Genomic DNA, 13274 nt, shown 5'->3' with positions numbered 1-13274 from the left:
TAATCCATTAACCTTCAATGCATTAAGATTTTCACCAGTTTGTTCTTTGTTTTTCTGACCTTAAGCAGCTCTCTTCTTAGAAGTGGTTTCTCTACAGAGGTTTGAACATCAAGGTCTCATTCTCAGCGGTTGGTGTTGTTGGATATTTACTTCTAATTTGAGATGCTGTTAATGCTGCTCAGTACCAGAGGCTACTTCAGGCTATATGGGCAACACAGTGCCTCAGACGTTTGTGATACTGTGAAAAAATGTAGTCTATTCTATTTCTTTTTACCTTTAATCTTTCTTTCTTTCTTTCTTTCTTTCTTTCTTTCTTTCTTGTGTAGCTCAACAGATTAATGACTACATTGCGGTTATTAAGTCATATGGCCTTTTTTGAGACTCTTAAGACAGGAGTCTCACAATCAATTTTAATAGCTGAAGTCTGCATCAAAAGGCTGGAAAGATTTGGGAATTAACTCACACCACATATATCAGGAAGCAGGCCCACTGAAGTCAATAAACAGCTTTTTACACTAACCTTGGTTTAAAATTCATGTGTGCAAAATTAAGGTGATGTGTTCCAAGAGGACAAATTTATTTTATTCTAATCTATTCTAATGCTCAGGAGACCAAAGCATCTCTCACTTCAGCTTGCTTTTTGTATCTATTTAACTGATTTTTCTTTCTAAAGTTCACTTGGAGAAATAAGGGAGACAAGACATTTAGCCAGAGGAGAAACGCCACCAACGGGATAACTGGCTTAACTACTTTACAAGAGTAACTAAAACAGACATTTTTTGTCCTCAGGCACCTGCTCACAGTTTTTGGACACTGGCATGAATAAGAATTAAAACAACTGCATAACCCACTGAGCAACTTGACAATTGAAGGTAGACTTTTGTTAGCGTTTTGCACTATTATTCCTATTCCAGTTATGTCTTCTTCCCTTTTCCCCTTTGTCTCCTGCTTTTCTCCTTCTGTTTTATGTATGCTTTCCCTTGGCATTGCTGGCTGCTGAGTGCTTACTCTACTGACCTGTTCATTTTCCTCTTGATGGTTTATCAACCTTGATCTGCTCTCCTCTCATAACCAGTTTGCCAATATTGCCACATGGCACTCTGTCACCTCTGTGTTTTAGACTCTGTCAAGTGAATCTGGTCTCCTTGAGCTGAACCTTACCTTCTTGTCTGCTAGGAAGTGCTAATAATCACCTGCCTGAACTGCTCCTACATTTGAAGCCACCACGTTTTAGTTAGTTTGTGACAATTGGACCAGGCGTCAACAGTTTGCACATACTTGAAAAGACACAGAAACTTCAGTGACCATTGCTGGATTCTCTGACCAACTCATTGGACAAACTAATAATTTACCTGTCGTTCTCCTACACTGACCATCTCTAAGCCCTCACTTGTCATCTTCCTGCAGATTCAAGAGAGAATTGTTTTGTGCTCCTTCTTTCACTCACCTAAGAATACATCTGCTGAAGTGAAGCTATCCAAACTATCTGCTTCTGTTTAAGAGTCCCTTCCTCTACAACACAACAGTTTTGCATATAGGGAAGAGCCTCCCATTGGGGAAAGTACTGCATTGATTAGTATGTATCAGCTGCCAACAAGTTAATTTACCCTAACTGTTTACCCAGACCCATCCTGGTTCCTTTCTTGTCTTAGCTTGCTTGCTCCTCTTTCATCTATTCCTCATAGCGCAGTGAAATTAGATTTGCAGCCCCATCACACGAGCGGTTTGGATGAGCTTGGTGCTGGTTCCTCCCAACAGTCTATGCAGAATATACTGATCTTGTCTGATCTTGCCTTTCTTAGACTTTCGGTGATGCTCTGCAGATTAAAGCAGAAATCCTCATCCATGTCACTGACGGGTCATTTTCCTCATGAAATGTCCATAAAAAAGTTTCCAAAAAAAGATAATCAGCAGAGGGGGACTTTAGGAACAAATACAGTGAATGAAAGAGATAGGAAAGATATGTTACAATACATTGGATTGAAATATTAGCTTTAATTGCACTGCAGTCACCATCAGATCTTTATCAGATTGATTTACCCTATGAAATACAAATCAGTCTTAAAAGATGATCATAACAAGTCAGCAAAACAACATACGAGTCATTTGGGGTGAGAATAGATTCAGTTCATGAGGTCTTTGATTTCTCTTATTGAGATCATTTTGTGGCCCAAAAGATGAGGCAAGTAATGATAAGAACTAATTTAGAGCTTGATTCAATTTCTGTGCAAGTTAAATTAGTACAAACTGAGAGACAGGAGAAATAAGTCATATCCTCATTTTAGTTTCACACAGAACTCATAGTTGTGTAGGAAAAATAAATGAGGCGTCTTTAGATCTCTTCTAATTGTATTATCCTCTGGGTTGCTCGAAGGGCCTTATAATATTGATGATTGTGTGTTCATTTGAAAAGAACTGCAGTAGAACTGCATGATAATGAGAATGCTTGTGCTTTCATTCACTGAAAATAGTCAGTTTATACACTCCAAGTTGCCCTCTGCACTCCTCTGCCATGTTCCAGTGGACCAGTAAGGAGAAACCAAACACTGGGTGGGTTTTTAAAAAAAAAAAAAGCTATTTGCTATTTGTGCTGCGAGGTGTCACTGCATCCCATGGAGTTCATTCATTCATTGCCATACCCTTTTTATCCTATTCAGGGTACACCCATGACAGGTTGTCAGTCCAGGACCACAGACACCATCTATTCATCCATTTTACACTTGTCATGGTTTTTGGATGTTATTTGACCCACATGCAAGGATTCTCTCAGGAGGTGTAAGATGGTAAATAAAGTTTATTATACAAAGAAGGTATGAAGAGTCTCTTTGTCCGGGGCTGCTGGTGATGAGGTTGGAGTTATTTGAGTTCTGCAGTGGGAAGTGAAAAAGGTGAGTTCCAGAATGTTTAGGAGCAGTGAGCAGAAGCTAGGGGCTTGGGTCCAAGGGAGGTCTCAGGTGAGCTCCATAGAGTCCGAGGATCCTTGGGGAAATCCAGAGGGAGTTTGTAGTGGATGAGAGTTGGAGGACGGACAGGGTCCGCAGGTTTGTTCATAGGAAGGAGCAGGTTACGCCAGCCGTGGAAATGGGTCCAAGAATCCAGTGGAAGTTAATGAAGACACAAGCTTACTGAGGAGCTTGTGACGACTGGGCTCAGGAGACAACAGGGAGGTAACCATGTATGGCTAACACTCAGGCACTGAAGGACTGGCAACCTGCTCCTCTTATCCTGCTGCTGATGACTCTTGATGAGAATAAGGTGTGAGCAATAATCTCCAGACCGTCCTGCAGGTAGGCTCCAGAACTGCCCCGGTGGAGAAAACAGAAACCCAAACCCCAGCTTCCTAACAACACTCACTCCCAAAGTCAACTGAGAATCACCCATTGTCATAAGATAAAAAAATCAAAATGTGTCAGTTACAGCGTGTTTCAGATGACCTCTTCTGACTTACGTTCCACTTCATCCGTAAAGGACACAAGCATGGTGCAAACCTCCCACTGATACATGTTGAAAGCTATGATTGGTGTCCGTGGACTCAAAGCCATTCGTTTTAATTTCATGCCTCTTTTATACTATACTCTCAGCCACCATTAGACAAAGTTGACATTGGAGCCATTTGAATAACAACTTCTTACAGATATTTTTGTAAATACATCTCCCACAGTTTAATTTACTCTGTCAATGATCATCAAACCGTCTGGGTGTGGGCAGGGCAATGTCTGAAAAATAAATATAGCCTAAAAGAACTCGAGGTGTTATATTGAGCTTGTAAGAACCTGCCGTCTTTGTTAAAATATGATGGGAAATAAATTACAAGTCATTGAGTTGTGGCTCCCAGAAATCAGATGAATGAATATTTACCCAGGCCGTCAACAAAAGTGGAGAAATGTCAAATTTTGGGGTTGTAAAAATAATAATTGCCCTCACTTTAGCTCATATTTTGGGGTTTCTAAAAGGCTATCTGCGCTATATGGATGAGTGCGCTGCTATGTGAGTGTGTGTGAGTGACTGCGTTCCTCCCTCTCAGTCCTCACAGTCCTGCAGTGGCGGCTGCGCTCGGAGCTCCCACAGGCAGGAGCGCAGACATCCGAGGAGCCCGTGCGCCAAAGAAAAAAGCTGACGGAAACACATTGAGCTCTCCCAAGGACCAGTCTGACTGAAAGAGCGATCAGAAACCGCAGAAACCAACCCTAAGCGATCCAGGAGGAACTTTGCCGTTGTCTTCTTCTGATTTTATTTTTTAAACATATGTATATATATATATATATATATATATATATATATATATATATATATATATACAGAGAGAGAGAGAGAGAGAGAGAGAGAGAGAGAGAGAGAGAGAGAGAGAGAGAGAGAGATATTTGTCTTGGTGCAGATCCTCAGTGAGCATCTGGCAGCGTCCTTAACATCTTTTCGGCATCAGGGATGATCCGCACATGAACGGTCAGTAAACATTGACGTAAATGAAAAAATATGTGCTTTCTTATAGTGGGTTTGCGGGTTCCTTACAATGATTCTACTCACAGAAATTCCTCTTAACTACTACATAATGTATTTATAAAGATGTGCTTGGTTTGGAAAATATTCAAATTTAAAAAAAAATATATTTTTTCCTAATAAATGATTCAAATAAACCCTGCAGAAAGGGGATAGTTATGTTCCATGTCATATACTAGGCCTACTCTCTGGAATTTATTATAGATGGAAAATGCCACGCTTCTAATTCTGAGTCAGGTCTATATGTTCATGAATGACAGTGAAGTTATTTGTTGAGCAGGAACGTTCCTTACATGGATCCTTATTGTTTCAGTGGTCTTTCAGAGAGTCACACACACTGAATGAAATATTAAAGGGAATCAAGTGTTTTTCGTACTCAGGAATGTATTGTTGGCTCTTGTTTGCTATGCTTCAGAGCTGTTAATGAAGCTGCATTTTTGGAATCAGTCTGACATGTTTAATGTTTCTTTAAACAGATCTGATCGTATCAGTCTGATGAATTAAAGGTGTGAAGAGGAAAGGGAATTGAGGAGGCGGGAAGTATTCATGAGATTTACCTTTCTTGAAGGTCTATTATTGTGTGGTGGTGGATTATCAGGTTTAAACAGCCACCCCCTCGAGGAATGTTAATACACATGTTACATAAGAAGTGCACTGGGACCAGAACGCAGCAGCATCATGACTCCAGCTGAATCAGAGGACGTGTCTTAAAATGGGGAGCCATGATTTTCCTTTTTCTTCAGAGATTTTTGTCCACTCAGAGGGACCTCAAACCTACCAGACCAGAATGGAAACCTGTTGTAACACCTTTGGTGAAGATGTCGTGACTTCCTGTGGATGATTTTGATTTTGTGTTTGCTCTCTCTTAGCTGTTTGCCGGATTTTAATGGAGGCCCAGGGCAACCTATAGAGTGAGGTTTCCACACTTTCTACTCTCAACTCTCTTTGAAATATCTTTACTTTTTTTCTTTTGCTGGGAAGGGGCATGGATCTGCCGCAGGACCATCTGTTGAGTTTGAGCACAGCTGAGCCAAGCTTCTCCCCACTGCTGCAGGAAAAGCTCAACCACACCTACAACTTTCACAACACTCTATGGCTAACATCCACTTTCAGCTCCCGTCTCCATCAACCTCTGTCCTCTCCGCTTCCCTCCTCTCTTGCTCCATATTCCTCCCTTATTTCCTTCCCTGTGCTTTCCACAACCTCCTCGGCCATGAGGGTCCCATCCACCTCCTCCTTTCCTTCGTCCCTCTCCAACATTTCAGCAAATGATTTGACAGACCTGGAAAGTCTGCTGCTCTGGACCCTCCATGAACCCAGCACCATTGCTCTGACCATCATGTACTGTCTGTCCTTCATTTTAGGATTCATTGGGAATTTAATGTCCCTGCGGGTCCTCACCAGCAGGCGCAGTCGGCGGCTGGCTGGTGTCAGTGCTACACGCAGTCTCCTGGTGAACCTGGCAGTGTGTGACCTGGCTGTGGTGTGTGTGTGCATGCCCATCACTCTGGGAAATCAGATCTATACTGCCTGGGTGTACGGTGACCTCTTGTGTCGAGCTGTGCCCTTCACGCAGGCCGTCTCGGTTTCAGCCAGCGTGCTGACGTTGACGGTGATCAGTGTGAATCGTTACTACAGCGTACGATCCCCACTAAGAGCTCGCTCCATGTTTACCCGCCGACGAATCTTGGCAACTGTTGCCGTAGTTTGGACCGTGTCCTCTGTGATGTGCGCTCCAATTGCAGTGATGAACCGGAGGCGAGAGATCAGCTTTGAGACTTTTACCATCTTGATCTGTCAGGAGGAGTGGCCCCAACATCGCCTTAAACAGGGGTAGGTACTGTGACAAATTACACAATGTACTGAAGTTGAATGGCTTAATTTGTACTAATGCATTCGGACTGAGTTCATCCATGGGTGGATGAAATGGAGCTCGAGGGTCCCTTTAAACTGAGCTAAGAGTCAGCCAAGATTGCTGCTGAACTGTGGTTAAGAATGGGCCTCCATCACTCTCTTAATTTTCCATTGAGCTTGCTAAAATGGTGGAGAGTGTTAAGGATAGCTCTCTGATTGGCTATTCAGGCTGGTCACTCATTGTATAATTTCTGTCAGTAGTCTATTTGCGAGTAATTTTTACTTAGGTACCAAGGTATTTCAAATTTGGTTGGTATTTCAGTGGCAAAGGGCCTCAGAATGGCTTGTATTGAGTGGCCTCTGTTCTTACATGCTGTGATGTTGTCGATTCATTGTCTGTCAATCACTTCTCATCGATGCGCAAAGTGCTCAAAGCAATATCCTAAAACCCTGTATTCTTAAGAGTTCTAAGAATGTGCCTACTGGCAGCTATAATCTCATCATTAATCTCTTGTATAAAAAGAGAAGGAAAATAAATCTCAAGAGAAGCCCATTGTGCCACGGGTAATAGAGATATAGATGCAATGCACAGCGTTAAATGGAGCCTGTTTTTGATTAAATAATCACATCACTGGTTCACCAGTGTCAATATGGTGGAGAATGCCCATTTTCTGTTTTACCACGTATGTAAATTCATAAAATAGTTTTGAAAATCACAGAAAATCGCAGCCTACTTCCAATCAGTCTTTTCTCAATATCACATAAAATCAAATAACCTCTCTTCTCAAGGCACTTTATGGTACATATATAGCGAAAGAGTTAAAAATTCCCCTGGAAAAAAACCTGCCTCTCCTCTGGTGATTGAGTGAAGGTTCCCATTGACCTCAACATGTTGGGTTGGTAGCAGAGCACAGTGCGAGAGAGAAAGAACAGACAGAAAAGCGCAAAAGGCACAGGAATGCTGAGATTATATAATAGTCTGTCAATCAACATCGGTTGTTGTACGTTATTAATGGTTTCTCCTGTGCTGAGAGAACATTTACTCTGAGAAGAAGCTATAAATCAAACAACAAACAGAGTTCTAAGAACTCTCTAGCCCAAACACTATTTCCAGAAAAGATGGGAAGTGTTCTTAAATGCAGCAGAACATAAAAGTTTGATTTGTCAATTTGTTTGAACTTTTATTTACAAAATGAATTATTTTTTTCACTAACCAACTTAATTGTATTCAGAAAATATGAAGAATTCTTGAATTTGATGCATGAAAAACCCTGAAAAAAAGTCAAGGAGGCAAAGAATGACGTGTGAATGAAATGTTGAGTTTTCTGGACACAAGATCACCACAGATGGACAAAAAGGCCGTTGACAAGTGCTCTGTGGTCAGATTAGTCCACGTTTCAGCTGCTTTGGTAGAAAACAGATGACTTCTTCTCAGTACCAAAGATGAAAAAAACACAAACATTTAAATTGTTGTCAACAACAATGTAAAAGCCACCATCTGTGCTGGTATGTCCATGGCAGGGGTGACGTGCACATGTGTGAAGGTACATTGATGCAGAGGCATGCTACACTCAGGGTGACATGTTCTGGAGGTCTGTGGATATTTCATCATGTCATGGCCACACTCATTCTGCATGACTTAAAACATAAACACAGTGGCCCTCATTTATCAAACTTGCGTAAGACGAAAACCATGCGTAGGTCGTGTGTACGTTCTTTTCAGCGCATAGGTTGGCATTTATCAAATCCATCGTGAGCGCAGGAAAGATGAAATCGCCACAACAGGTCTGAAGCCGTGTAGGCTACGCACTTTTCCATTTTGACTTGCGGTGACTGCAATAGCATACATAAACAGCAGCGTCACTAGTGCGTGCCTCATGAGTCGCAACAAATCCCTAGGTTAAAATTACAGACTTATCACTTCAAAGAAGGCCCATGTTTTATTTGACTTCAACATAAATATAAACATAAACGCAAATTAAATAAATTAAAAAATTAAACAAGTACAACTCCGTAATTGGAAGAGTGATGGCTCATTATTCAACCGCGCACCCTCACACCGAACAGGAGAGGCGCTTTAACACTGCGCATACGCGCGTGCCACTGTGGAGAGGTGTATGGCTCCTAAAGGGCTGGATCGGAACCCCCCCCCCCTTGTTTGTGACATGCTGCGTCGGAGAGCTGCGACCTTCTTTTTTTGGCCAATTTCATATCGGACCACTTCTTCCTGATCTTATTGGAGAAAAAATAAAACATCGTTCAATTTTAGATTTAATTTAATCTGGAGTTTATCACATTTTATGTCAACGCTGTTGACAGCCGCAGCAATCTCCAAGTGCGCGTTTTTTGGGTGCTCTTTATGCCAGCTTTCATACTTCCAAACAGCACCAGGCGGTGTTTCTCCACCTGGGCTGTGAGAGTGTCAAGTTCGGCCTCGTTGTAGTTGCGTTTCTTTGCTGCCTTTCGTCTATCCATGTCGCAAATTCTAGAGGTGCGGCCTCTCAGCCCCCTTTTGTAGAAGGCGTGATTAGGATAATTACGATGGATTTCAGCCGCCGGATTTATCAACAGCCGCTCGGTCTTACGATGGGATTGGTGTGGTACGCATGTTCTGTAAATCTCACTTGAGCCTCTGCGTACGACGAGTTCTCCGCTCAAATCTACGATGCTTTCTACAACGGCTTGATAAATGAGGGCCAGTGTGTGTATGTGTGTTTGCTTGACTGACCTGCCTGCTGTCCACATCTGTCTCAGACTGAACATGTGCGGTGTATCACAGATTTGCATCATATAGACGATAAACAGACAACAATGACCATTGGACTGTTGAGCAGCTGAAATATTTTATTAAACAAGAATGGACACAAATACCTCCTGTTGTTTAGCAGCAATTAGTATAATTCCTTCCCAAACAGTTTAAATTTGAAGTAAAGGTGATGTAAAACACAATATTAAACTGGCCTCCTCCCAACTTTGCTGAGTGAGTTGCCGGCATCAGATTCTTAAATACAGTGAATTTGGTCCTATAACACACCAAAAATAATTTTGTGTCAGATAAATAAGGGTTAAAATTAGAGCTGGGCGAGTTAACTCGTTATTATCGCGTTAATTTGTTAATTATTTAATGTCGATAAATATTTTATCGCGCATTAACGCAGGTTTTATGTGTGTAGCTCACGGAGCTAACCGGTGCTACTTCCTGTTATACTTGTTTCAAAATAAAAGCACGTATTTCAAAGTAAATAAAAAAAAAAAAAAACTCCTGCATTTACAGCCAAGTTGAATTGTCTTCTCACCGTAGTAGTTCCAACGGTGGCCGACACGTGCAAACGCGCTGCAAACGGCGAAACAAATCCAACAGTAAAATGCTGCAAGAGAAAAATGCGGCAATCACAAAAACGACCGGAGCACACGCGCTGCAAACATCAAAACACATGCAAGAGAGAAACGCTGCAAACATCAAAACACATATAAGAGAGAAACGCTGCAAACATCAAAACACATACAAGAGAAAAATGCTGCAAACTTCAAAACACAACGGAAGTTCGCCAGGCCACTAGGGTGTCTCGACCTACCATATTAATGAAAGAGAAGAAAGTCAAAAGGTACGTTGTCATTTTTATTATAGCGACATAACTCCGCTGCTCTTCTATAATAAAGTAAAATATTACGGCCAAGTGTTTAAAAAAGACATAAATGACAACGTACCTTTTGACTTTCTTCTCTTTCATTAATATGGTAGATCTCCCATAGTCGATCCCCTATCCCACAGGTCGAGACCGCCTAGTGGCCTGGCGAACTTCCGTTGTGTTTTGAAGTTTGCAGCGCATTTTCTTCTTGCATGTGTTTTGAAGTTTGCAGCGCGTGTGCTCCGGTCGTTTTTGTGATTGCTGCATTTTTCTCTTGCAGCGTTTTACTGTTGGATTTGTTTCGCCGTTTGCAGCGCATTTGCACGTGTCGGCCACCGTAAGTTCCAGTCTAAAATATCACTTAAAGGCAAAACACACAACTGATAGCAGCAAGTCATTCAAGGAAACAGACAGTGGAGCGAGGCTTCTACATAAAAACTACATAAAGATGCTGATGTTCAAAGTGTGTTTGCACAACAAATGTTATGGCACTTTCATTCATATGGCAGCACATTTAAAATAAAACTAAATGCTAAAAGCTATACACTACTTTTGGATTCATTTTTGGATTTTGCGTACAAATGCGATTAATCGTGATTAATCAGGGAAATCATGTGATTAATTAGATTAAACATTTTAATCGTTGCCCAGCCCTAGTTAAAATGTGTTAATGAATTACAGATGTAAGTATTTGTTGCAGTTTTGAAAACTTTTCACCTGAAAAGGGGAACTGGCTTAGTTATTCATTTTAAACTTTGATTTTTCTTCAACAGATACAATGTGTTGCTGTTTGTGATGCTCTACTGTTTGCCAGTGACGTTTAACCTCACCATCAGCTTCCTGACTGGAAGACAGCTTTGGGGAGGGAAGAAGTCCAGTTTTGCTGATCTTGATCCTCGCAGCCTGGCTCTTCACACCTCACGCCTAAAGACGAGACAGAAAATTGCCAAGATGGTGGTCTGCCTGGTGCTTCTCTTCGCAGTGTCCTGGCTGCCGCTCTACCTAGCTGACCTCTGGATTGATTGCGAACAAAGGCCGCCATCTTGGCTCCTGCAGACACGCCCATTTGCTCAGTGGTTGGGCCTGACAAACTCCAGCCTTAACCCCATCTGTTACTGTTTCATTGGAGATCTTTATCGTTCGGCCAGGGTCATACGGACGCGATACTGTCAGAAGGTTGCTGCTCTCTTCAGCACCGCCTCATTCTCCAATTCCGCTGCAGTAGCGTCCCCCACTGCAGTGATCACAGACATCAAGGTGACTTCAGCTGAGCGCCACCATATAGCAGTTGCTGTGGCAGCTTCTGCATCTATGGCTACCTTCCCCAGACTGCTAAGCTTAGCCAGAGGCCAGGGACTGGGGCAAAAGGTCAGAGACAGCTCTAACAGCCGAGCGGGATCAGACCACAGCATCTCAGACTGGTTTCGGTCCAGTCCCACTGTTTATGACAGTTCCTTGTTTTCCTGCCAGCTTCACACACTCCCGCACATACAAAAGCCAGAGTTACAGCCTGCAAGAAGACACTCTGTGAATGAGATTTCTGTGTCATTACCTTTACGAACTGAAACTGTGGAAATAGACCTGCTACCTCTGAGGAGACATTCAGGGGACAGAATATATGGTCTGCCAGCTGATAAGAGAGACGTCATTACCATCGGCAGAGAGGCGTTCTGCTACACTGAGCAACACAGAGGCAAAACATCACAAAGCTACTCTGTTGAAGGAAACATGGAGGATGAAATAACAAAGATGACCAGCCTATGAATGCAGCAGATGATTGAATGTATCAGCAGGGAGGAATGTTTTTCTTGTTTTCCTGCAGGGTGTAAAAACACACAGTTTGCAGTTCACAGGGTGGATTAGTGCCCCTGCAGAACCAACTGTTTGTCTTGTGGATAAACTGACATGGTCTGCACTCTGCATGTACCAGTTGCTCAGCATTTCAGGTTTTTGAGAGAAAATGGAGTAAGCAGTGATGTCGTGAACCCCGCAGAGAAACAGCTGGAGTGTTGTTTAAGCTACTTATCACTAAGAGGGATAAATTGTAGTTGTGTGTCATAACATGTAAGTCACATCATAGTCCCAGCAGTTCCTATCATCTGCTTAAAACAACAACCCAGCAGGACATAAAGTTTAACGAGTTGTCTGTGCCAATTCTTTTGCTTTGCTGATGGTTTTGATTGTACTATTTCCTCACAGAAAAGATCAAACCTTTTGTGAAGGTGCAAAACAGGAACAACTACTGTGCTCTCTGACAGGTACACACTGCCACCATCAACGTCTGTTTTGTAATCTAAAATTAGGTGGAAAAAGATTCCAGGCATAAATGGAAAGGCTCTTTTAGATCATTAAGTGTAGCTTAAAGAGGACCAGACTCAGGGGGGCTAATGTCAATGATATGTGAGAGGTGTGGGATTTGTAATGACTCTAAGAACACTGTTGTATTCAGTTTTCAGTGGATGTAGGCCTTGAAAAGGAAAATGTATATGCAGTATAACTCCATCGGTAAAGTGAAAGCAGAAAAGTAGCTTACTTAAGCATGTTTAAAATGATATCTTGATTTAGTTTTGTTTTCCCATGCGTTGCTGAATTCATAGATTAAAACGATAAAGATCTGTGACGGACGGCAGAGTTTATAAGAAAACATGCTCAGTGAGTTTGCTGTGATTTTTAACCACAGCTAAAGGATGTGTCAGTTTCTATTAAGAATGTGTAAATAGCATAACCTTTTTTTTTTTTAATCAATACTCAAGACCAGTTCTTACTTAGCAAAAAACTTTAAATTGTGTCTGAGGTGATTTAAAGGGCCTGCTTTTGTGTGTGTGCGGTGCAATAAAATAAAAAGCCTAAATAAAAGGGGATATTTGCCTCAGGTCATTGGCAAATAAAAACCAAACAAAAATAAATAAATAAAAACTGGACATTGTTCAAGGCCTCATCCTTGGAAGACATCAGTTGTTGCTGTAAGAAATCTAGTATTGAGACCTCCAGCTTGTTCCCAACAAAAACTATTTTTGGACAATTCACTGCTGATAATTTTCAAATAACTGAACAGCTTTGGAGGAACAATTGAAGAAAGTTTCAAACCAACTCAGTGTCATTAACAAAATGCAGAACAGCTGCTTTTGAAAATGTTCCAGTTTCATTATTAGGGTTGACAATTTTGAGATCATGTCTTTCCCTTTTTGCTCTATACGGGCATCTAACGCTGAAGAAGTAGAACCCTGTCATATTTACATTGTTTTTCTTCTTCTTCTTAGTATTATTATTATTATTATTGCAAATTCCAAAGAG

General features: G+C 41.6%; 1 protein-coding gene across 1 annotated transcript; it reads left to right on the top strand.

Moving 5' to 3' along the window:
- Positions 1-5482: 5482 nt before the first annotated feature.
- Positions 5483-11744, top strand: LOC142379157 (neuropeptide FF receptor 1-like). The gene is made up of 2 exons (XM_075464292.1): positions 5483-6330; positions 10754-11744. Exons 1-2 carry the CDS (start codon positions 5483-5485, stop codon positions 11742-11744), a joined length of 1839 nt encoding a protein of 612 aa, XP_075320407.1.
- Positions 11745-13274: the final 1530 nt, after the last annotated feature.

This window comes from Odontesthes bonariensis, chromosome 4, assembly GCF_027942865.1.
Source record: "Odontesthes bonariensis isolate fOdoBon6 chromosome 4, fOdoBon6.hap1, whole genome shotgun sequence".
Lineage (NCBI taxonomy): Eukaryota > Metazoa > Chordata > Actinopteri > Atheriniformes > Atherinopsidae > Odontesthes > Odontesthes bonariensis.
The sequence above is the reverse complement of the archived record's forward strand: the minus strand, read 5'-3'. Positions and strand labels throughout refer to the sequence as shown.